The 26,380-nt window shown below is 37.2% G+C and overlaps 1 protein-coding gene across 4 annotated transcripts in view; it reads left to right on the plus strand.

Moving 5' to 3' along the window:
* DSC2 (desmocollin 2) overlaps window positions 1-24,676 on the plus strand; it is a 28,128-nt gene extending 3,452 nt beyond the window's left edge. The window contains exons 2-17 of one of the 4 annotated variants that reach the window (XM_072949063.1): window positions 4,034-4,118; window positions 5,029-5,228; window positions 6,316-6,435; window positions 7,735-7,890; window positions 9,143-9,287; window positions 10,250-10,416; window positions 13,289-13,423; window positions 13,667-13,852; window positions 15,400-15,650; window positions 15,779-15,921; window positions 16,961-17,188; window positions 19,531-19,767; window positions 20,139-20,263; window positions 21,520-21,810; window positions 22,360-22,405; window positions 22,494-22,630. In XM_072949063.1, coding sequence (XP_072805164.1) covers window positions 4,034-4,118; window positions 5,029-5,228; window positions 6,316-6,435; window positions 7,735-7,890; window positions 9,143-9,287; window positions 10,250-10,416; window positions 13,289-13,423; window positions 13,667-13,852; window positions 15,400-15,650; window positions 15,779-15,921; window positions 16,961-17,188; window positions 19,531-19,767; window positions 20,139-20,263; window positions 21,520-21,810; window positions 22,360-22,395 — 2,505 coding nt within the window. In that variant the 3' untranslated portion in view covers window positions 22,396-22,405; window positions 22,494-22,630. Of the gene's footprint in view, window positions 1-4,033; window positions 4,119-5,028; window positions 5,229-6,315; window positions 6,436-7,734; window positions 7,891-9,142; window positions 9,288-10,249; window positions 10,417-13,288; window positions 13,424-13,666; window positions 13,853-15,399; window positions 15,651-15,778; window positions 15,922-16,960; window positions 17,189-19,530; window positions 19,768-20,138; window positions 20,264-21,519; window positions 21,811-22,359; window positions 22,406-22,493 lie in introns of all 4 variants that reach the window. The other 3 variants (XM_072949064.1, XM_072949061.1, XM_072949062.1) reach the window with 3 other exon arrangements.
* Window positions 24,677-26,380: the final 1,704 nt, after the last annotated feature.

Here is a 26,380-nt window from a genome sequence, read left to right on the forward strand (position 1 = left end):
ATATTAAAACACACACATGCGCACAAACATACACACTTGTCCATGGCAAAAAACTGGACGAAACCAGACAAAATCAAAGATAACTCATAAACTGGGAGAAAAGTTTGCAGATCATATTTTAAAAGGCTAATCTGCCAATATATAAAGAGCTCTTATAAATCAGGAGTCCAGCGTGAATATGGACATGAAAAGTTCCCATAAAGTAATAAAAATGGCCCATAAAAGATTTCAGCCTCCAGGGGAGGGTACAGCCCAGTGGTGGAGGACGTGCCTAGCATGCCTGAGGTCCTGGGTTCAAGGGTACCCAGGATCCAGTACCTCCATTAAATAAGTAAATAAATAAACCTAATTACCCCCCCCAAAAGATTTCAGCCTCACTCATAATAAGGAAAGATGGATTTAACACTACACTGAAATGTCATTTCTCATTTGGCAAACTTGCAAAAGTTTGACACGAGGCTGTGTCAGCAAGAATGCGGAGAAATAGAAACTTTCCTAATTGTTGTTGGCGAGTAAAACAAAGCTTTTATGGTCTATATACGGTTGTAACAAATGCAAGTAGAAATGGTTCTACTTCTTCCTTTCCAGTTTATAAGCACCTGCTGTCTATTCATACACCAACCACTGCATTGTTTTAATGATTGAGACTTCACAGGACCTTTACTGTCTGCTCAGGCTGATATCCTTTCATTGCTTTTCTTTTTCATGATTTTTCTATTTTTAATTATTTATTTGTTCTTATGACCTCTTAAATCCGCTTAACTAGTTCCAGAGGAAATACTGTTGGGATTTTTGTTGGGCTCATAAACTTTATATTTTAACTTAGTGTAAGTTGATATATTTATGTTGGTGATTTTCTTTCCCGTCCAAAATAGCAACATACCTTTCTTTTGGTGCAAATCTACTTGTGTGTCCTTCAGAAATGTTTTCAGATTTTACTCAAATAGGCTTTACACATTCCTTGTTACTTCTTGGTATTCTAACTTTTTATTGCTTTTGAAAATGATTTCTTTTTTTCCATTATATTGTTTAACTGGTTTTATTTAATGTGTATGAAGACTAATGATTTCTGTATTTTAATTGTTATTTCTGCTCCCTTACTGAAATCTGAAATTCTCATATTGTTTTACAGTAATTTATTGGTTGATTTGCTTAGGTTTTCCAGATAAATAGTCATATCACATGAAAATACAGTTTTTTCCTCTCCCTTTTCAATTCATATGCTTCCTAATGTCATCCTCTTGCCCAATACACTTTAATGTAATGTTAACTACAATTGATGACCCTTGGAAAGTCTGTCTTGTTTCTGAGTTTAGCAAAGCTACAGCTGGTGCTTTTCCATTGATGTCGTGATTATAATATTAAATAAAAATCATATTGAAGAAGTACTGATCAATTCCTTTTTTTTTTTTTTAATTAAGACTGGTTATTAAATTTGGTCCAGTGCTTTCAGCGTCTATGGTGGTGATCACATGCCAGGACTTCTTTAAACTTAATGAGTGGCTTGAGTTTCCTCAACCAAGCAAGTGACACGAATGTTGATAGCAAATCCACGCAAAGACCAGTTTACTTCGAACTCAGCCCTGCAATGAAAGTTTTGCATTTGGGGTTCCATGTTAATGCGAGACGCTCCTCTCTACTGGCTTAGGCCGGCCTGTGCTTTAATTTCACTCTTCTACTGAGGCCAAAAAGCCAGAGTCCAGTCTTTTCAGATCAGAAGTCATTTCTGGTTACCACTCTGTGTTCCAGCTTTACCCTCAATTTTTGCCTAGCAATTCCTTGCTAGATGCTTTAGGGTGGTTTAAAAACATGTATCTATCATTCTGAGTTTTGGCCTGAGTGTTGGACTGAATGACCCAGGTGCCATTATTGGAAATGAAAATTGTTCACCTAATCTATCCTTCACACTGTTCAGTTACCTTATTCAAATAGAAAGCTGCTTACATAGTTTATCTGCTTAAAACAAATCTCTGATTTCTTATTAGCTTTAGGAAAAAAGATCTCTGTGTGTACCTCATTAAGGCTGTTCAGAATCTGTCCCACACCTACTTCTCTGAGTTGATTTTAAACTTCTGTCTGTCCTGGGCTGTCTGTGTCAGCCTTCGCAGATTTCATTTTCAGGTCTGCATCACTGCTGGGCCTTTGCATTTGCAGTTCCTGTGTTTGGAACATGGAAGCTCTGCCTCCAAATGGCTAACTTGTAGCCGATCATCACGTGGCTCTCCGAGGAGGCTGGTTCCCATGCTCTCCCACGGTGCCCTGTCCTTCCTTGTCACAGCACTCATCCTCTTTTATTGAAGTGACAAATCTGTCTCAGGGAGGGTGAGCCTCCTCGTTTCCACGCTAGCTGCCCTGTGTGCAGTTCGCACATGGCCACCAGAATGAGTCTGTGTGAGTGCTCACCACATGAGCCACTCCACGGCTCCTAAACCTCCTGTTGCTTCTCTTTGCACTCAGAAAAAAAATCTGCACACCTTTCTGCAGCCTTTTAGACCTTTCGTGATAAGCCCATGATTGTCTCTTCAATATTGTATCACTCTTCTCTCACTGTGTTTACTGCTATGACCCCTTTTTGTTCCTTCAACATAGCAGGTGAAGTCCCCTCCCAGAGCGTTTGGTCCAGCTTTTTGCTCCACCTGGAAGACTCTTCCCCAGTTTGAGAACTGGTTTACCTTCTTGTTTCATTCAGCATCTGATCTTTCCTTTATCACCCTCTCTCCCTGTTTTATTTTTCTTGTAACACTGACTCTTGGCATTATGGGAACTTTGTGCATTTGTGTATTTATTGTTTGTACCTTACTTTAACATAATCTCCATGAGGTCAAGGACTTTTCTTTGTTCGGTGTGGTGGCCTTTGGACACTGCCGAGCACCTAGGCAGCAACCGAGAGATGCTAGGTGAATGAGTCAGTACGTGTACGCTCTCAGTCACCTCGACCTGGACTCCTCGGACACCTGATTCTACTCTTATTCTCTCTGGTCTCTGCACCTGGTGAAAATTCTTCTCATCTTTTTATTTCTAATTCAAGTACAATCTCTTCGTTTTGTCCCTGTCTAAGTTCCAAATGACGTGTCATCTCTGCCTTGCTTGATCCTTCATACATAGTTTAAACTGGATAATTAAAGGGTCTTTAATGTGTATTGGAAATAAAAATTTTCATCCAAATTTTGATGATTTTAATGTATGTCGATCGACTTTTAAATAACTGTAAATGCTAGTTAGCTGTTTTGCTTTTGGTTGAAAGCCTTTGCAAAACTATAGGGAAGAAAAACCGTTGCACAAGTTTCAGAGAGAACAGAAATTTCAGTGTGCTCAAATATATACATTGTAATGGAATGGGTTCACCCTAAGTCATTAAATCACTTAAAATTTTTCAGCGAAATATTTTTTAAATGATCTTAATTCTCATGAACAAGAAGATGCACCTTGAAATTAAGCTCATATTTCAAAGTTGTGTGCTTGTCAGTGTACGGTCACACATAAATACTTCAAGTCACTCCACGGCAGTGAGTCAGTCCTTCTCTTGGAAAGCACTGGGCTTTTGTTTAGGATATTTCTGATTTGGTACCAAAGCTCGTATGCAGTTGACAGATAACTGAAACAATTTGCTGGCTCATTAAATTGTTTTTGTTTCTCTTCCCTTTCACATACCTGTGCCGCCTTCATAATAGTTTCCAGTGCTTTCCACAAAGGCTGTCATTAGTTTCTCATTACACCCACTAGGTTAGTCAGATTATTATTAACTCCATTTTACAGACTAGGAAACAGAGCCCAAGAGGATATGGAATTCTCTGAGTCCACATGCTTTGTGAAGGAAGGAGCCATGACTCTTAGTCTATTGTTTTATTTTCCCTTCTATGCAGGTGTTTTTTTTTTTTTTCTGAATTCTTATCCAGTGTATGCTTTTTATTTTATTTCGCCAATTATATAAGCTGATTTATAATTGTACAAATTTGTGATGTAGATAAACTATGTATGCATGATATGGCTCTTTTTATGCATAATACTGATTTTTTGTTTTGTTTTGTTTTAGATCTTAACAGTTGCCTGTGATGCCTGCAAAACAGTGACCCTACATGTTCCCTCCAAATTAGATGCTGAAAAATTTATTGGTAGAGGTAAGAAACTGCCAGAATATGTAATAAATCCTAATTTGGTATGGTCTTGTAAAATTAGTGTAATTTTTAGAAGGATGTCTGTACTGGAACGAGTAGTTAAAACTAATATAGTACATTTGAGTACGTTTTTTTATAATACACGTGGTGTCATTGGAATGACACCAGTATTATTCTTTACTGAAAAACATGGTTATTTAAAGTAGTTAAAATTGTTTAGTTTGAGTAATGAAATTATTACTAATATTTACATTAACTGAAGGGTATGATATATATTATAACACATGTCTATGAAATAGAGAAGTAGTATTGAAAATATTTCTTGAGTTTAGAGGTGTTTTTGGATTTTCATCCTAAAGCATTTTGGCATTTTATTGACATTTACTTCCATATATTATTTTTTTATCAATTTTTTTTCACATAACTGTAATATGATCGTAACTCAAAAAGATCAGGCCAATGAACACACAGAACATGATGACTATTTAACAACAGATTCAAAGAGTTCAGTAATAATATAATTTTATAACTGCTGATTTTAATCTCTAGGTTATGTTTAACTTACTTCATGTTCTCATGGGTTGCTCTTGGCCAATTTCAGTTAATAATGAAGAAACTTTTGGTGTGGGCTTAATGTTCAGACTGTGGCGCTCACATGCCTTTATTTCAGAACTAATCTCTCTTCTTTAAAAGGGAGTGAAGCAGATGTTAGAAGTGATGTATGTTTAATTAAGCACAACTTAATTAACTGTATGGTTTCATATGTCCTTTTAAAAATACAAAATTTCCAAGTGTCAAGGTAATTAATATGAAGTTTTTGGCTGCCCCCCACCTCAAATGCATAGATTACTGTTAAAACTATGTACTGTTCTGTTTTTACCTTACAAATGATTGCTCTGTGTATTTTCCACAGTTAACCTGAAGGAGTGCTTTAAATCTGCTAATGCAATTCATTCAAGTGATCCTGATTTCCAGATTTTAGAAGATGGTTCAGTCTACACAACAAATGCTATTCTTTTGTCCTCAGAGAAGAGAACTTTTACTATATCACTTGCCAACACAGAGAACCAAGAAGAGAAGACAATGCTTGTTCTTTTAGAGCGTCAGACCAAGGTATAAAAATAAAAAGTACGAAAATGAATATAATGAACTGTTTTCTCCAGGGGTAACTAACATGTCCAGGGAAGATGTGAAATCAGAAAAAAATACGGGATAGCTTAGCTTGAAGAGGAATGAGAACCATGACACAAGTTAACAGTGTTCAAATGGAAAAGGATTGTTCCACTTAGGTTATTATAGGTTGTAATTCCTTTTTATTTGGGACATAAAAGGAGAAAGTGAGATATGGTACAGCATGAGAACGTGAGAGAAGCAGAGAAGCATTTCTTGATCATCACTGTGGAATAGGTTTCCAAGACAATAACCAACATTACTTAAGGTATTTATATTATAACCTGGGCTTGGTAGCTTCTAATTATTCAGAACTCATGTGGCATGTTAATGACTTCGGAAGGTGTCCACTTTGGGCAGCAGTATAGGACCATCACATAGTTAATTATGCTGAGATCCATGAGGCCTCCAGAGATAGGTCTCATGTATCTTAGCATACTTTTTAGTCTTAGAAAATAGATGACTATTTTAGGTTGAGGTTTGGACCCCATGCATGCATATTGCATTGTGACGCCCAAGATCAAAATGACTTCGAGTCAACCATTGGCCGTTACTCACGGCAGCTGTCTGAGAGTTGTCACCATGTTTCTCTCCTCGTTCTGGCACAGATCTCTCTGTTGGTCCCCTGGCTCTTCCTAGTTGCTGGTGAGTGGAAGATGCTTCTGCTAAATGTGGAAGAGCACCTATCTACTTTTTTTCTTTGCATATCCTCCTCCCATGTTTTTGCATGGCAATGTGGCAACAGTAAATGTTTTTTTTTTTTTCCGTTTGGCTTCTAGGCTTCCAGTTCCATCTCTCTCTCTTCCGTGTTCCCACCGAGTTATTTTCTCAAGGGGATTACTGTGATCAGTTAGGGCTCTTAATTCTTCATTGTCTTTTTGCAGTATTGATCTTAGTTTGGTTTTCAAGCACCACCGTGGTCTTAATGTCTCTCCAGCTAATCCTTGTGAGAGGGGGAAAGATGTATCAGCTCTCTAAAGCTTGAGAATAGTCATTGACTTTATTATTTTTCCCTGTCTTCTAAATTGAGGTACTAAAGAGAAGGCATTCTCAAGAAAAAGTTCTAAGACGTTCCAAGAGAAGATGGGCTCCTATTCCTTGTTCGGTGCCTGAGAATTCCTTGGGTCCTTTCCCACTTTTTCTTCAACAGGTACAATTTACTTTCCTTCCACTGTGAGAGTCTATGGATTCCATCTTTCTTTAAAATTTAGACAACGAGTATGCAGTTACTTAAAAAACATGTGTGTATGAATATATGAGTGAATAAGTATGTCTATTGTATGTTTCAATGTATGGGTATAAATATATCTCTGTATTTGCATGTAATTTTTATTTTGAAGTTTTAGCCATGCAAAGTCTATTTATAAAACTGCAAAACCCATAAAGCACTCTCAAACACCTGCTTCCTTAATGAATTTTTGTATCAGCAAGGGTATCACAGAGCCTGGAATAGTCCGGAAAACCCCCAAACATCTTCCGTAATAAAGGATGGCATTGTTGACAAAAGGTCAAATGCCATGAAGGGGAAAGACACGTACACTTTCCTGTGGCTTATTCCCAATTCCACTGCTTAAATCACACTGGATCCGCATTTTCTCCCCGCTTTCTAACTTCAGTGGAAACCCCAGCAAATCTTCTTGACCTCTTTTACTATCAGTGGCCACTCACAGTCAGGCTAGGCTTTGGGTTTCTTTTCCCTCAGTTCTGGAAGTGATGAAAGAGAGTCTTCCTTTATATCCCACCAACACATTTAATGCAGCTGAGAGAAGAGCGTATTAAAGTCGAAAAAGAAATCGTTAGAGAATAATTTGTTCTTCATCCTAGTAGATGGTCAAGCTCCTACTAGGAGGTTGAAAACAACTTGGCAAAAAGTTTCTTTTTGAGTCAAATACCAGAATACCACACTTGCCGGGAGATTATGTCATTTCCATTCTCACTCATTCCCCACGCCCCATTCAGCCCCTATAAAAAAGGAAGATGCTGACAAATAATAAAAGCTAATTAAGGAACCATTTCCCAAAGTTTTGCCCTGCAGACAGTACATTTTAAACCCAGTGTCTCAAATATTATGTTGTATATAATTTAAAAATTCAGGTTTTAAAAAATTGACAAAAGGATAATTTTTTTTCATGCTCAGAATACTTTGTTTTCTAAGAGAAGAAAAGTCCAAAACATTTGATCCATGTGAGTACATGTAGCCTTTAAAATATTCCTTGGTAATTCTGGAAATCGAAGACACTTCTGCATGGTTTTCCTCATGCCTTGCTCTTGAAATTTCTCAAGTATTAGATTCTTCTTCTGTTGCTGCTTTTTATTCATACATAATAATCAATTAAAGAGGGCAATTAAGTATTATAATAAAAAACGTCTGTGTGATTGCATAAGAATATAGATGAAAGTTTTGCTGAAATAAAAATTTGTCTTTTATATATATAATATCTCTTTCTAGATTCAATCTGACACAGCACAAAACTACACCATTTACTATTCCATAAGAGGACCTGGAGTTGACCGAGAACCTCTGAATTTATTTTATGTAGAGAGAGACACTGGAAACCTGTTTTGTACCCGTCCTGTAGATCGTGAACAGTACGAATCTTTTGAGGTAGAGTCTAAAGTTTACATATTGTATGAGTAATTATTAAGTTTGACCCTAATTTGTCTCTCTTTCTCAGTTCATTTACCCTTTTCTGTGTTTGTCATCCATGCTCTGGGTGTATCTGATAGCACAGACCTGACTGGAAGCAAAAAAAATTTTACAGAATAAATAGCATTTGATTCTGTTAGATTGTTCCGGATATTTTAGTTTTACTGTTTTTTTTTCAAAGACAAAAAACCCCCACTTTGAAGAGTAGTTATTTGATTGGCAGAAAATATCTGTGAACCTCTTTAAGGTACTGAGAATGAAACCATAGGAGGTAAGTCAAGTTCAGAAGTTAAGCTCAGTACCTTTGTGACGGGAGAAAGTTCACTTGTGAGCAAGTAGGGAGTGTGGACAGTGCTTAACTAAGATTATTCAGTCTTTTCAATATCTGGGCAACTTCTCTTGGTAGAATGGGTGTTAATATGTAAGAATTTAACCTAATGTATTGATTTTCCAACAGAAACTGGTCATTTTGCTTAATCCAATTTAAATTATTTTACATCTATTTGAATTAATTATTCATCAGTTGACCAAAATGAAGAGACATGCAAACTCTGAATTAAATGTTGAGGTTTAGAATTGCTATAACATAACCTTCTAGTACCTGTGGTGGCCTGTCCTTTCGGTGATAATTTAAAAAAATTGGAACTGAAATTCATATTATAAAATCAAAAGAATAAATTGCATTTTAGACACAGTTTACAGCTGTTCATTAGTTCTATTTCTGACTCCCCCTTTTTAAATTAAAAAAGTCTTATGAAGATAATTATCTAAATATAACCATCGATGTGCCTGTAATTCTAATTCTAAAATAATAATCTCAGTTAACTGCACCTGGGGAATTTGGAATCCTAAGAATTCAAAGTTATACAAGATCTAGAAAGTTGTATTTAAAATCCATGCATCTGAAACTTTCAAACGAAATGAAACAAAATAGTTCTCAAGACTGTTTTGGGAATATAATGAAAACTGTTACACTCATGAACAATACAGCAACAGTGAGGTAACCAAATTTATCTATATTATTGTATTAGATAAATTTAAACACAAAATGCCATACTACATCAGGAAATTAACCAGCTCTGGTGGCATTAAAGTTGAGTAACAAATGGTGAAACCCACACTGCAGTGCTGAACAGTCTCCAAATGAAAGCCAAAACAAAAGCAAGTTTCAACCTTTTTTTTTTTAAGAAAAACTTTACTCTATTCACAGCTAGTTGCCTTTGCAACAACTCCAGATGGATATACTCCAGAACTTCCATTGCCCCTCATAATCAGAATTGAGGATGAAAATGATAACTACCCAATTTTTACAGAAACGACTTACATTTTTGCAGTTTCTGAAAATTGCAGAATTGGTGAGTACCTACCTTAACAATATATAGCAACATAATATTTCATTTCATAAGCTGAGTTTCACTATGGCCATTGGGAGGTAGCACATCTGTCTGGCAAGAACAAGGGTTTTGCCAGGCAGGCTGCTGTGGGTAGCATTTTATTCTGCCTTTTGCTCGCTGTGTGCTGTGACCCTGAGCAAGTCTCCTAATCTTGATGAGCCTCCGTTTCCTCATTTGTAGAATGGGATATCAATATGCAAGGTTGTTAGGAAGATTAAATGAAGCACAATATGCATTGAATGCCAAGCACACTGCCTGAAAAGTAGGATTTACTCAGTAAATGTTACTTTGCCTTCCTTGTGAAATAAAATAAATACCTTTAAGAAACCATATTCTAAAAAGAATAAGTCTTTGAGCAACTGAAGTCTTAGCCTGGAAGAGATCTACTGGTGTTCTAGAGTGATTACATGATTGGCAGTATTCTGGGCATTGTCATAAGGGTCATTGAGAATAATACACATATTTTCTCAACCTTTTGAAAATGGACTATTTCAGCTGGAAGTCAGAATGCACATTTTGAGTCTTCCTCTAGAAAGATCTAACTAAACCAAGAATTTTCAGAGAAAACGGACCCATGTGATGAATTTAAGTGCAGGCTTGCAAACAGACAAAAGGTTAAAGAATAATTAGAAGGCTTTAGTCTAGAAATACAAAGGCTGTGGAGGGATATTCAACGCTTGTAAAATTATACAATAAATGGAGTAAATTTAGATATGGTCACCAAACGCCAACATGTTGGGACACTGGGGTATTTAAAAGGAAGTGATACTTTATATAAAAGTTTGAAAATTTATAAAAGCTGTTACTCTGATACTTATTAAGTGGTCCAAAACTTTTTTTGAGGTAGATGGAGAGGAGTCAAATAAAGGAGAAGTTGAAAGTGTAAAAGTTTGGGAAATTAAAGAGGAATTTTCAATATGTAGGTACTACCGTGGGACAGGTATGTGCAACTGACAAGGACGAGCCAGACACGCTGCACACGCGTCTGAAGTACTCCATCATTGAGCAGCTGCCAGCATCCCCCGTCGTCTTTTCTATGCATCCAACGACAGGTGTGATCACCACGTCATCATCTCAGCTAGACAGAGAGGTAACATCAATACTAATAAATAAAACCTCATTATCATATGGCTCTTTAGCACTACCTGTCTATCTCAGTATACCACCTACAGATGTATTTTAGAAAAGCATGCTGTGAGTCTAATTGAACAAAAATTATAATTTTAGGGAGGTTGATGAAGGTCATTAACCTTGTAGTACACTGATTTTGAACTACTCATTTGTTCCCTTCTGAATTGTATGTTTATACAATCAAATTTCCTAATATAAACTTATTTACAGTAGTAAAAACAAGAAATGTCATACATGAAGAGTGAAACTTTTGGAAATGTGTGGAATTTTGAAATCTGCAGATAACAGTGATGCTTCTTCTGTCTGAGTCAACATTTCCTCAACAATCTCACCTGCATTCTTTCCCCGTACATAGAGTAGAAGAAAGTTTATCCCTCTCTGATCTCTGGTTTACCATTTTCAATTGACTGCTAGAAATCCTTACCTGGATGTTCACAGGCACCTAAGATGCAATCTGCATAGAACTGAACTCGTCTTTCTTTCAAAACATGCTTCTCCTTCTAGTTAAAATGACACTAAATACATTCTTTTCCTGTTCATAATTTTACTATTGTCACCTTGGATACATGTTCTCAAATTGTATTTGATGTCTGCTTTCTCAGATCAAATCACTTTCCAATGCATGTTGATATAACTCTGAAATGATCTTATATCATATTCTGTCCATTTTCACTGCAATGAGCCTAGCAGCAATTCATTCATTTGTTTATTCAGCTATTAGGTCCTCCACCAAGCATTTATTCATCCAAATTCTTATAGTAGCTTATCTGACCTACTTACTACATGTATAATCTTTAATCGTAAAATACCATAATATGTGTTTGTCAGTTATTTCTTTGACTTCTAAAATTCATAGATTCATGTCCTCTCCTTCTCCCAAGGATTAGAGTCATGGTCTGCAAATTTTCTGGTCTCAGGACCCCTTTACAGTCCCAAATATATTGAAGATGTGGGTTATATTTATCAATATTTAATCCACGAGTATTTAAAACTGATAAAAGTTTAAAATATGTATTTGTTTATCCATTTAAAATAATATTCTACTTGTTAATGTAAATCATATTTTTATAAGAAAAGTTACATTTTCAAAATAATAAATAATTTAGTGAGAAGAGTAGCATTATTACACATTTTTCTAAGCTCTTTAATACCTGACTTAGTATAAGACTGATGGATTCTCATATCCTTTTGCTTTGAGTTTGTTATATAGTTTTAGCTAAAGTATATAAAGAAAATCCAACATGATATGAATTTAGAAAAGAGAGGAGTACTTTAATCGTAATTTCTGAGCATTATGGATATTCTTCTTTGATACTACACCAAAACTTGACAAGTGGTAGCTTCATAAATGTTTTTTGCATTGTACACTCTGAAATGTTGTCAGTGAACTTGTGTACTTTGTTACATTAAAATCCATTGGTCTGTCTTGTACTTTGAATGGATAGTTTACCATGTGTGCTTTTGTAACGTCATGCATTGGTCATTTGGGAAATACTGATTCACTGAATTATGGAGGTCTTCCAAATAGTGACACATTTAATTAATAAACAATATTAAAAGAAACACCTCCTCACCTCTGTTTATATCATGTTGGTTCATAAAAGTTGCAGAATTTTTGCTTGAAAACTCCAAATGTTCATTGGCAACAAATAGTTATTTTCCTTAAAGTAACAGATTCACTTTATATATGACAAAGTGTCTTCCAGATGTACCAGTCTGAATAACCATAGATGTCTTTCATGTGAAAATAGTATTCTATTTTTAAAAAATGGCTAGTTCAGTTTGTAAATCAATCACACAAGTACTTTTCCTTGAAAAGAACATCATTACTATGTTACGCAGAAAAGGTTTATATGTACCTCCTATTTCATCCCATAGACTAAGGTTGAAATATAATAAAATTTAATAAAATTAATCATTTTTACTGCATCTACAAGGACATTCTTAAGTAAAATTTTATTTTTTAATTCAATTTTATTATTCATAAATGTATTTATTTTTACTGTGATTATGTGCCAATGAAGAATGCAGTATCATTTGCTGAATGAATGAATGAATCAATGTTACAGCTCTACATATTAGATTCTTCATGGAGTGTATGTGCTCAGGAAGAGCTGATTATAAACCAAATTCTCTTTTGTCATCAATAGATCCTTCTGATAAAATCTGAAAGCTTTTAACTAATGAAGGAGTCTTGGAGTGCTTTTGCCCGAGAGTGTTCTGGGGTCACATTCTCAATACTTGTGATAAATGAAATCATTATGAGGAGAAACTTTTTTTTTTAACTAGCAATGAACCTCCTCCTATTGCTGATGAATCGAAAACCCTTAAGAACCAGATTCTATTTTCCATGGAGAGAAAAAAATTACATAGTTCCAGAATTTTGTTTCCATGCTAATTTAATGATCTTTTTATAAATGTAAATATTTAAAACCCACCTTTTTTACGGGAGGATATTTTTCTTTATTGTTTCATTACAAGACTGGTATAAGAGTCACTGCTGTATATTTTGATCATAAGAATGTACTTTGATTTTGATTAATTACTAGGCAATTTTAAATGTACTACGGCTACATCTTCTCTTTCTGTTGAGTAATGCTAAAACCAATTGATTCTAAATTCTATGGGTAGCTCTTTAAATTTGAGAACTTCCATAAATTAATTGAAAATTACTAGTGTGAGGAAATCATTCTTCTGCCAGTACATGAAAACTATGAAATCTAACAGTGTACCTCTGAAACTTTTAATACAAGGACAATTATAGAGTGTAAATAAGGTTTCATTTATAACGTTGCTTTCACCCAGTAATTAAATTCTTACTTTCTTTTCAGGTATTTGATAAATACCAGTTGAAAATAAAAGTACAAGACATGGATGGTCAATATTTTGGTTTGCAGACAACCTCAGCTTGCGTCATTAATATTGATGATGTGAATGACAACTTGCCAACATTCACTCGTTCTTCTGTAAGTATACGATATTAATAAAAGAAAAAGGTACAATGCAGTGTTAATTGCTAAGTATGTATATCTCCAGCCCAATGATTTCAAATGAAGTATTCCCAGCCACAGTCAGTAGTTTGGACTGAGGGTTTAAAATCATGTAAACATAGTACTCTGGAAATTAGAGGAACCAGGCTTACGTTACATGGTGTTCTATTTTTGTGAGAGTTACTAATTAAACTTTTCTTGTTGTTTCTATTATTTTAGTATGTGACATCAGTGGAAGAAAATAGAATTGATGTGGAAATCTTACGTGTCACCGTTGAGGATAAGGATTTAATTAATACTGCTAATTGGAGAGCTAATTTCACCATTTTAAAGGGCAATGAAAACGGAAATTTTAAAATTGTGACAGATCCCAAAACCAATGAAGGAGTTCTGTGTGTGGTTAAGGTAAGAATTAATTATCAAATTAGTTATTTGTAGCTTATAATATCACGGATTAGCATATTAGAGTTTCCTGGTAAATGTAGGAATGAAATAGATTTTAGGTAAATGTAAATGCTGTGTTCTTCATATATATAATGGGATGAATATATTCATTTTGGAGAGCATTTTATATAAGCATGATTTTTTTTAAAAATTATTATGTATGTACATTCAATTAATACAATATAGTACTCACCTTGTAACCAGTCTCTCTTAACAGCTAAAAAAACTAGCACAGCTTTGACACCTATGGGACACTGCCAACCCTTCCTAGCCCATTCTTTCCATAGCTGGGTCAAGGAGGCTTCGCTTGATTACTGAATTTCCCAAATGATGAGTTACTCCTGATCAGACCCATAGCAGGCTCTTTGCAGATCTGTTCGTCTGTATTCAGCGTACATGACATGCTTAACTTCCTGGTTCAGAATGGGAATCCTCAACCATTTGAAGATGTAAATACATTTCTAGAATTTCTTTCTAATAATATTCTACAACATCTCAGAAGACATCACTGGTGATTCAGGAAGCAGAGTTAGCCCATAAAGTGATCTGAGCTCGTTGGCTTTAGTCAAAGGCATAGGCTCGTTTCTGCTGCGTCTTGAACGAGAACGTGATTCTAGCCTGGGTCTATGTCATTTTCCTTTTGTACATATTCACAAGGAGAGTGGGGTTCAAAGATGATGAATTCTTTTTTCTTACAATGATGAAAATTACCTGCAGTTTGTGGGTTAATTTCTCTGTTTCAAAACAGCAGAGATGTCCCTTAAATCTTATCTCTTTCTTCATGCAACCCCTGCCCCAGTCTTTCGCATCCTAAGGAGGAAATTTATCTCTGTGACCTCTATGACCTGACAAATTTCTGTCTTCTAGGAAATGGCTGCACCCATTCTCATTACAACTACGTATCAGGCAAAATAAAATAAAAACCTTCCATTAAACTTGGTACTACCAGTTTTTCAGAAAGTAACTGGGATAAAAGAAGTAAAAAGGAAAGTGTAAAGTCCATAAGTTTTCTTGTCTCTCTTAAAATATTTTATAAAATTTGACCTCTGTTTTCTACCCCAAACCGGGTACAAATAATTGTATTCATCTCAGAAGGGTAGGATAAGCTGTCCCAAAATTAATGGAATCGTAAAGTATGATTAATTAGGGTATGAAGTCCCTAAAGTAATATTTCAAATAATATTTCATTAAATATTTTCTGAAATTGTCATCAGGACCTATGAGGTTACTTGTGTTAAATATGCAGTTGAGGGTTTTGTCCTGGGGTTTTGTGTGCGTGTGTGTGTGTGTGTGTGTGTGTGTGTGTGTTTTGCTGGCTCCACCCAAATACCGACTCAGTGGAAGGATTACCCTCCTCCCACCACCATCACATTTGTGGGTATATAATATTTTCATGACTATTCCCAACACAGCAGTTACAGACTTCCAAATCTAACTAGTTACACACTAGTTAACAATGCCAAATATTAAGTGTCTTGATCTAATGGTAAACACGCTTGCTTTCGTAGCCACTGAATTATGAAGAAAAACAACAGGTGACCCTGCAAATTGGTGCAGTTAATGAAGCTCCATATTCTGGTAGTTCAAGATCAGCCATGAACACGGCAACAGTCACTGTTAACGTACAAAATCAGGATGAGGGCCCTGAGTGTAGCCCTGCAGTGCAAACCGTTCGAATTAAAGAAAATGCACCAGTGGGAACACAGAGCAGCGGATATAAAGCATACGACCCAGACACGAGAAGTAGCAGTGGCATAAGGTACTTGTGATTCTATTTTAGTTAACTTCACATTGACCATGTTTTTAAAATGTATCACTAATTTCGATCCGAGTATTGTAATTTGGCTTGTGATCCATTTTGCTATCTTAATTCATCCTTATTAACAGGTATAAGAAATTAAATGATCCACAAGGCTGGGTCACCATTAATGAAAACTCAGGATCAGTCACAACTTTCAGAAGCTTGGATAGAGAGGCAGAGACCATCAGAAATGGCATGTATAATGTTACAGTCCTTGCAACAGACAAAGGTGAGAACTTCGTTTTTAAGCCAGCTGTGAACTCCTCTGTTACATACATCCTCAGTTTTTAAGCCAACAACATACATTTTGAAGTCAGCTGCACTCATTCTCAAAATTTATTTCTCCCCAGATGACAAATACAGTAATTGAGAGGTTTGCTATAATGTATTAACTCATATCTGCTTTCCAATAGTACCCTCAGATTTGGATGCAATTATAAAATAATTTGGTCATGGTAATACTTGAAACTATAATTTTATTAAAACTAAACAATCATTAAAAATTGAGAAAGTTACTTTAGTAAGATTAGCTTCAACTTATTTAGTCACATCTCTAAAAATATTCACTTTGGCAGAAAATTCATTACACAGAGAACATGCTTAGCAGCTGCATAGTACACTCCTAAAAGGTACTATCTTTCTACAGGAAACTAGCAATATATTTGGGGGGTAGAATTCTGATACTATAAAATTAGATAAATAAATACTGTGAAGCCACGTAATTGTATAAAATGTACAATGATTTTCTGTGAGTCCTGTAAAATTGAAATACGAGCACAGTAATTATGAATGAAATCCATTTAGTGCTGAAAATATAATTTTACCATAATATACATTTGAACGTTGTGCCTTTATAAAATAAATATGTTAACTACAACAAACATAAATTATTATTCTGTAGCGTATGTGCTTCCCCACCTCCTTAAATTTCCTTGTGCTTTTAACTCTACCAGAAATGCCCTTGTTGGTCCTCTTTAATTTTCTCTGTTTAAAAATCAGTCAGCTCACTTCCATGAAAGTTTCCATGTCTGTTGGAGCGCTTTAGTGAATGAGTGACAAATCTAAATAGCAGTTATTTTCTGTAACATTTGAAAGAGATAACCGTCTCTTTTAACAACCCTAAGGACATAACCTGTGGCTGAGCTTGTCACTGTCATTTACATGGTACACGTACCTAATCCGTAATAAAAAAATTTTTTTTCAATGTATAATTTCCCAGTGAAAACTCAAAACGTGAAAGAGTTGTATTTTCATATCCTGTTTTCTAGATGGGAGGACATGTACTGGGATTCTGGAAATTATACTGGAAGACGTGAATGATAATGGCCCATCCATACCTAAGCAGCAGGTGATCATCTGTAAGCCCGTCATGTCGTCGGTGGAGATTGTTGCTGTCGATCCAGATGAACCTATACACGGCCCCCCCTTTGACTTCAGTTTGGAGCAGGTTCCCAGTTCCGACATATACAGAATGTGGAGACTGACAAAAATTAACGGTATGTCTTTCTAAACATCGTTTGGTCTTTCTCAACATCAGGATGTCTCAGATACTTTTTTCTCGATGAAGCAGAAGAATAATTCATTGTATGGTAACGAACAGCAAAAGAACATGAGTTTCTCAGGGTGGGTGTGGTGGGAGGTGCCTACCTCGGATCAGTCCTATGCCTGGATTCCCTTCGGTGTTTTATGAATTCTCATTCCTACTGCGCGCGCACACACACACACACACACGCACACACCCCCTTAGACTGGGAATGTAGCCACTTCCTGACTTGCCTACCTCCCGCCTACATGAATTCTTTAAATGCTGATGGTTTCCTAGGTCATAAGGGAATCCCCAACCCTTACAGGGATGTCCCCCAGGAAACAGACTCTGAGACGGACTTTCCGGGTAGAATGTTTAGCAAGATTTTGCTTGGCATCAGTATGCGTGAAAGGCAGGGAGACAGGATTGGGCAAAAAGAGAACGCACGCTGCCGAAGGACAGCCTCAGCTAATGCCGTGGGGAGTCTGAGCTAAATGTCCCTTCAGAGTGGCCCCAGTTCGGTGTTTTTTCATTGCTCAGACAGTGGGTTGGACCCGCAGGGGCATGACCTTTGGCAGGAAGGTAGAGTCACTGAAGGTGCTCACAGCCCCCCAAGCAGCAGGGACAATACCTGTGTGACAGCAGGGGACCCGTGTGGGTCACTGTGCCCACCACACAGTCCCTTCTTTCTGCAGTGCATTGAACTTCTGACCACTGTTTTCTGTTGGGATCCCCCAGCTTGGTCCTAGTCTGTGCTTCTGACTTCCCCCATTAGGATCTATGGTGACAAGAATGGCAAAAACGAAGGGAACCTCTCTCCGTGCCACCATTGCCTCTCCCTCCATCAGCTCTTCCTAGCACATTCTGCGTCCCCTGACTCCACCACCTGTGGCTCGTGATGTCATGTTACTCCGGCTTTCACGACTCAAGATCCATTGTAAGCTGAATGGGGCTTGCCTTTAAAATGCCCTTGAATGGTTCTCATTCACATGCTTTCAGCTTTCAGTGAATATTCCTTGGTCTCCTTTTATGACAAGTTGCTCTGCGAACTGACAACATTTTCAGTGTTTTTAACAATAGCGTTCCAGTACACCTCTGTGTGTGTCTGTGTGTATGATTATCAACTGTGCTTTCTTGGGAAGAACTAACCTTATATTGAGACGTCCTTTCTACTTATTTGGTTTCATAATATCATTTCTTTTTATATAGCATTGAAAGAGGTGATAATTTTTTAAAATAGACCTACTTGGTACAACAAAAGACTGGCAGGGTTATGTTGGTCAAAACTTTGGTTTTTTTTAAGTTTTACTGGTCTGTGAAATAGCCCAAGAGGCTGGGAAACACCAAGTTAAAAAGAACGTACTGTAAAGAGGCTTTAGGTCTGGCCATGCTATTTATTCTCCCTGGGCATCAGTTTACTCACGTGGAAAATGGGATTATGTGGGGACATAAACAAGATGATCAGTGCAATAAACCATAGCACTTGTGAGTCATAAATTTTAGTTTTGTTAGTCTTTTATAATTTCTTATACATAGAATTACTGAATTAACCATGCTTTCTTTAAAAATTGACTTAATTCAATAAGTTTTTTTTTTTTACTCAGATATCCAAGTTTATGTTTAGAGCTTTAAACACCATAAAAATAATGAAAATGTCTCACTGGGCCCGTTAAGTGGGGAGGGGTTATTCTTGGCCTTGGGCACATGAAATCTACATTCAGAGTAGTTGTATATTTTTGGCTCTGTGCCCAAGACTGCGTCGGATTTTGGCCTGGATATTTGGTACTCTTGACCTTAAAAAAAAATACTTGGAAACTAAAATATATCCAGTTGGTCCCAGTGTCCTGTAGGACCATGAGAAGTTCTGGCAGCATGACTCATGCCTTGATAATATGTTCAAGGTTTGGCACAATGTATGAAAACAAAGTAAGGGGAAACATCCAGAATTCTAGACTATGAAGTTCTCTGGTGAATCACGCATGAAAGAATGTACACTGACTGGTTATATTAAAATTTTTAAAGATGTGATAAAAACCAATCTCTTAGCATGTCTGTTATTTGTGACGGGAAGGATTTGTTTATGGACAGATAAGACATATTATTACAAAAGCCAGGAGACCTTTATAAGAAGAGGCCAGCACAGGCAAACTTCTATAACTCCTCTACCCGTTCACATTTACAGTCTTGCAGCATTTGTGCCATTCCCATCAGGAATACCCATTTGTAGGGAAACATGATGACCCCCTGTCACTAGGAATCCATCCTCGGGAGAAACCATCACAGTCTATAACACTTGTTTTTATTTTCTTTCAGATACAGCAGCCCGGCTCTCCTATCTGAATGACCCCCAGTTTGGACAATACACAGTACCTATCAGAGTTACGGATAGACTTGGCCAGTCACTTGTCACTCAAGTAAAGGTTGCAGTGTGTGACTGTGTTACCGAAAATGACTGCAACCTTCGCGTCAGTCCACGGACTGACAACGGAGGAGTGATGCTTGGAAAGTGGGCCATCCTTGCCATTTTGTTGGGCATCGCACTGCTATTTTGTAAGTCCTTTCATGATTTTGAATGATGGCCTTTGAAACAACTTTCAGGACATAGTCTTAGAATTAACACTGATATCTATGGCTGTTCATTTGTATATAGCTATATTTCTATTGAATACACTAACTTATATATTGAAAGTGCCTTTGGATACAGTTCTGGTGCTGTCTCAGCATAGACATAAAATTCAAGTCAGAAATAGAGCGTTTAGTGCGTTATTTGTGGCATATCTGGTTAAGGCAGGCTTTGCTATGGGGTGTTGCTTTGACACAAGCAATGATATTTATGTTTTCTGGAAAGTTGTCTTCCTATTTGTCATCATAAATTCACAACATTGCTTTATGATAAGTGGAAGTAATTTCTCATCCACCAGGTATCCTGTTTACCTTAATTTGTGGGGCTTCTGGGGCGGCCAAAAAGCCGAAAGTATTTCCTGATGATTTAGCCCAGCAGAATCTCATCGTGTCAAACACCGAAGCTCCCGGCGACGACAGAGTGGTAAACCATTTGTCTTTTCAAAATAAATACAAAGGATAAATTGGCCTAACCAACTATAATTGTCTTTTTCCGGCAAAGTTGTTTTGAAATCAGGTAACTTACAATATATGAAGTGTCATCCGTCCCAGGGGACAGATAAAATGACACTGACCCCATGGGGATATGTGCCCTTTCAATTTGGCCATATAGTGTTACTTAGGAAAAATCCTTCGAGGTGTCATTATTATGTTCTATTTCCAGTGTTTCATGGCTTCAACTTTGGGCCCAGTCTTTTTTATATATTGAAACTGCCAGTTGTACTGTAAAAATGTTGTATTTAATTATTCACAGATCATCAGCATAATGGTTTTATTTATTTTTTTCTGGCCACAGCAATAAAACGACTACAGGCTTTGGTCAGTGTGGGAAGAACTTTAATGGAGGCTTTCAGGGTCTAATGTAGGTTAGAAACAAGCCTGAGGGCAGATATATGAAAGAGTAATGCTAACACTGCTTCAGCTTTGATTTGCAGCCTGGTATGTGGATCAGGAACAAGTAAATTCCCTACGAAATGCATATCGATGGTTAGAGCAGGAAGGATTTAGAAAACAAAAGGATGTTGGCCTCTAGGAAAGTACTGGGAAAAAAAATAAAACTTAGAGCTTCCTTCAAAAACACGACATAGAAAATCAATGGCCAGAGGTTTGGTGTTCTTATTTCCTTGGCTGATTTATTTTTATGTAATTAGATCACAGGGATTTAGTATTGCTGCCAAGACTTCTATGACAACTTCTATTTCTATTATTTTTGTTTTAGTTGAAGGGGAACTCAATTAGACAGCAAAAACAAGTGCCGATTCCTCTGCCTGTTTCTGTGTCCGTCAGGTGCTGGGAATGAGTTTAAACCAAGCGGGGTATATCTATGTGAGACAATAGTGTGGAATCTTGGTCTTGAGGTGTGAGATGCTGGAAAGATTCAATAAATGAAGTTGTACAGTTGCCTGAGAAGTTTTTAAAGAAGACATATACGTTCAGCTTTTTGATTTGTCTCGTTTCGGACCACTTAACATCTGCAATTTGCTTTTCGCATTGCACACTGCATGAACTGCTAGGGTTACAGCATTCAGTTCGGTACCAGGGTTGCCAAGAGAGACCTAGTTCTTGCCCTCAGAATGCTTACCTTCTAGAGTGAAAATGCGCAGCATTGTCTGCATGGTTTGTTCTTTTTCTCATTTTTTGGTCCTCCATATTTCCCCAACGCCAACTGTTTCCTTTCAGTGTTCCACCAATGGCTTCTCAGCCCATACTGTGGGCAGTTCAGCGCAGGGCATCTGTGGCACCATGGGGTCAGGAGTGAAAGGCGGAGGCCAGGAGACCATTGAAATGGTGAAAGGAGGACATCAGACCTTGGAATCGTGCCGGGGGGCCGGGCAGCATCACACCCTGGAGTCGTGTAAGGGAGGTGGACAGCACACCCTGGATTCCTGCAGAGGCGGACAAGTCGTGGCGGAAAACTGCAAATACGCTCACTCAGAGTGGTATTCTTTTACTCAGCCCCGTCTTGGTGAAGTGAGTTTTCCCTAAGTGTCCTACAAATCTATTTTGATCTCTTTTCCACTTTCTAAATGATTACAATTTAGTGATCTGACCTTCCTTTTCAATTAATTATTAATCTACTCATTGGAAATTTGTTCTTCCTTAAGTTTGATTTCGGGCATTCTTCCTTAATTTTTGATTCAGGTGTTTGGTGGAAATTTTGTTTGGTTTTTAATTCTTACTGAAATAATGAGACCATATTGAAATGATTTTTCTCGTGACTTTGTGTGTTACCATTTCCCATCAGACATGTTGTGGCTTAAAAACCAAAAGTGTGGCCCAAGGTGATTCCAGCTTGCAGTCACTCTGCGTCTCTGGAAAGCTCTGAGCCCACATCATCCGTGTTCAGTTTAGTGGATGCATTTCCCTATAGCCATAATTTTGAAAGGGGAAGCCATGATGACTGAAAACGAACACTTGTATTCTTGCTGCCACATGTGTGACTTTTAGAAACATGCTTATATAGTGAATTGATGGTGTGATTTATGATCTAGACCAATCATGTGCGTTTTTTACATGTAGGAATCCATTAGAGGACACACTCTGATTAAAAATTAAACAATGAAAGGTAAATCAAAGCCATTATTTTTATGCTAATAAGCTTTGGTGTTTAAGATAATAATAATAAGATATGTTGTGTTTTTTCCTCTCGGCAGAGACTCCGGCTGTGTGACCAGGATACCGATCACACGCATGCCCAAGACTACGTCCTTACATATAAGTACGAAGGGAGGGGCTCGACCGCTGGTTCTGTGGGTTGTTGCAGTGAACGGCAAGAAGAAGATGGGCTTGACTTTTTGGATCACTTGGAACCCAAATTTAGGACATTAGCGGAAGCATGCATGAAGAGATGAGTGCGTTCCAATTAGTCTACAAAAGCCAATGGCTTTCTTTTCTTTTTTATTATTATTATTACAAGAGCCAGGATTTTTTAAAAGTAGAAAATGCTATGTTTCAGGCTTTTCCCCCTTTTTTGATGGGATCTCTTTAGTCAAATGCACATTTACAGAGAGATGCTGTAAATAAGTACACAAATTTCCTGATCTTGACATAGTTTTTAATTACTTGCTTTCCACCTTTGGACACCTGCAGATAGAAAAATTAAGAAAGTCTGTGTTTTTGTTTACTTTTGGGTATAATGACAGCAGCTAATTCATAGTGCAATAAAATATCATTAATTTATAGACTACTTGAAATATAACTGGATGGAAAATTGTAGACACCTTGCTTTAACATTATCTTCAGTTACCCGATCAATTAATTGTGTGGTGCTTGAAGGCTGCTGTTCTCCTAAATATTCTGAAGTGTATAAACTGCATTCTTGATCCTCTTTTAGTCTTGTAACATGGCCTTTCTTCACAATGCAAAGGGGGCTTCCCCTCCAAACACTGACTGTTACTATAATTCCATTTTGGTGGAGTTTATTTAGTTTCTACCTTGTATTCCCTGTGAAATCCAGCACTGAATCTACATTTCTGTTACCCATCTTCTCCACAAAATTTAAGTTTAAAAAAATGCTTTAAGAATGTATTTTTATTCCTGCAAGATTTTGGTCTTTGGTTCTCTCGCTCTCTTCCCCCACCCCGCCCCCCTTCTTTCCCCATCTCCCTCTCTTTTTTTCCTTTCTCTCTTTCTTTTCTTTTTGTTTTTGAATTCCTACTTGGGTTGGAGAATCTAAATATTTTTAAAAGCCTTCTTATAAAGTGGGATATTCTGCATTTCTGTTTTATGCAAGCACACATATTCTTGGTTTTTCTTGAAATCAATGTAATGTTGATTTTGTTTCAAGTATCTTAGTAATTGCTTCATTATCTCAACAAAGAAGCTTTAATTTTGCCTTTGAACTGTAGAAATATGTCATGCTTTTATTAGCTGCAGCATTCTATGTTAACGAGGAATAGTGTAATTAAAATTGGGATGTGGCTGTTTAGTATATAATAGTATATTTGCAGTTCATTATTGCAAGGGTACAGTTTATGAATGCAAAATAGTGATGGTTTTGAAATAAGCTTTGAAATACAGGGATTGTGCAAACTCTCTAGGAATAACTGTTTATAATCTTTAGAAGAGATGGCTAGTTATGTCTATGTGTTTGTAAAGGTTTTTTTTTAATATTTTAATATTACAGGTTTTAACAAATGTGGAAGTTGTCCAAACTATTTAAATTTTGAAAGAGTAAGACAAAATTAAATTAAATAGTCAACCAGATTCCTCGGCTTGGTTTCACACCTTATTTTAGTCAGTGAATTTTCTATGTATACTAACCATATGAACATTTTAAATGTATTTCTAATATTTAGGATTGGTAATACCATGACTAGTTTGAATTCACAAGGCTGGCTTATAACAATTAATTTTAAGGATTAACATTGGGTAATTTATTCACTAATCAGTTTATCTTTTCTATAGTTTACTGCTCAGTCAAAAATACTATTTCTCAAAGTTATTTTTAATAAATTATGTATAAAATTCTTGTATATTAATAGTTATGATAAAGTAAACCAAATAGTTTTTAAAAATCAGTGTGTTTGTTAATCATGTGTGTGATATGAGCTTGTGGGATTGTATTTTTCTTATTTAGAGAAGTGAGTCTCTTTTTTAGAATCCTGTTCTACGTTTTTTAGAATTTCAGAGTTTGATTTGGAGAGGTAATTGGTCCGTTGTTACCGCCACATTTATCTAATTTTACTATTCTAAAGCTTGTGATGCTATGGGATATTGGTTAAGTTGCATAATTTCTCTGTGGCTTTTTCATCATAAAATGGGAAATAATAATATATCTTTCCTAGGGTGGCTGTGAAACATTTGAATAAAAGCTGGTTTTTAAGCATGAAAATCACACAGAGTGGTCCACCTAAAAAAAGATACTCTAAATAAAACTAAATAATTCTCAACAAGTCACATGTACAACCCATTTCATATTAACAAAAATCAGTGAAGAAAATAGGATAGTGAAAAAGGTTTTCTTTTTTTGACTTTAGAATATTTGTCAGTTGAGCATATGTTCCTAATGATCACCTGACAACCGAATCTTACATATCCAGTGGCTCAGAACATACGTGGGAGAAATTGCTGAAGCATCTGCAAAGGATTGCTTTGCTTGAAACACTATGAAACTACTTTGTTCACATTGGATGGAAAGAAGGACATTCACTTAAAATGGGCGCTGATTCTGAACCCCTATAAAAATCACGTGTGCTTAAGATCCCCCGTCAAGCCCAGCCTTAGCTGCTCTCTTAGCTGTTCTGCTGGAGAATGGCTTTGCCTCAGAGGCAAAACATGGCTCCCCTGGGAGTTTAAGTCTACTGGGCAGTCACCATGGTATCCTAAGTGCAAACACTCCAGAGAGACTGTGTTGATGACGTAAACGCCCAGCTCCGCCCTGATTGGCTGTGGGACTGAGAAGTCACTCAGACTTGGGGTCTGGTTTCCTCGCTTGCATGACCCGTGTTGAGAGGGTTGGAGGAGCCTACTTCTTAGTTTTGTTGTCGGTGTTAAAAAGAGTTAACTTGGCCCTGAGTTAGCTCTTAGTAGTATGTTGGCTGCTCCTATTATCATAGGAGCAGAGGACGCCAGAGTTAAGGATGATCACAGCTCCAGGCTCCACTTTGCTCCACAGCTGGCATCTTGCCATGGTGTTCCCATTCATTGTTCCCAGAAGCTGGATCAGTGCTTCATCTGTGATGGCCCTTGGGAACTCCATGGCTTGTAATAGTGTCTAAGTCTCTTATGTATGGTACTCAGGAAGCTACAAATTGTATCCATAGCCCACAAGTCAGTGTGATACATCTTGAGGCTTAAATGAAAAGCAGATAAAATTCCCAATAAACCATCTGGCACCTCAGGAGGCAAACTCTTAGAGATCCCCCTACAAAATGCTGCTTCAGCAGGACGAAGACAGCAGCTGCACCACACTGAACGTGACCCTCGGAAGTTCTTGTCCGTCTGCTTCCATACTGTACGCCCAGCGCATAGAATGGGCGGTTCTCAATATGCCTGTTCTGCGAGCGATGGGTGGCTGAATGAGTTCATATGTGCAGTAGGCGCGTGACTGAGATTAGGCTGCAACTTTGCCTAAAGAACCATTTTTCCCTCAACGTGAAACTCACTGACCAACATGAAAAATCACATCTCTGATCATCCTCTCGTTATCGACACGTTCCAACACTGTAGCCAAAATAATAACCTGCTAAAGAGCAACCCACTGAGCCCCTGAGGAGAAACAGCAGTCACTTGCATTTTAGGAATCCAGGAAATGATCCGTATGGGTTTGCCAAAGCCAAGTGAATTACAAACTGTTGAAAGTCAGGCCTTGACTCAAGAAGTATCTTGAGGAACCAGAAGGCAAGGAAGTTGGAGCGGATCTGAGAGCTTCCCCGAGTCAGTGCGAGAGCATTCTGTAACCACAGTGGGCAGCGAGAGAGAAGACAGCCTCCGGAGAAGACCAGAGGGAAGGAAAAGGAATGTGCGGCTGGGAGCCTGGGAGGCGATGGCTGGTACCGTGAGCTCACAGCATCTCCTGGAAGATGTCAGAGGAGATGGA

The sequence above is a fragment of the Vicugna pacos genome, chromosome 24 (genome assembly GCF_048564905.1).
Source record: "Vicugna pacos chromosome 24, VicPac4, whole genome shotgun sequence".
NCBI classification, from domain to species: domain Eukaryota; kingdom Metazoa; phylum Chordata; class Mammalia; order Artiodactyla; family Camelidae; genus Vicugna; species Vicugna pacos.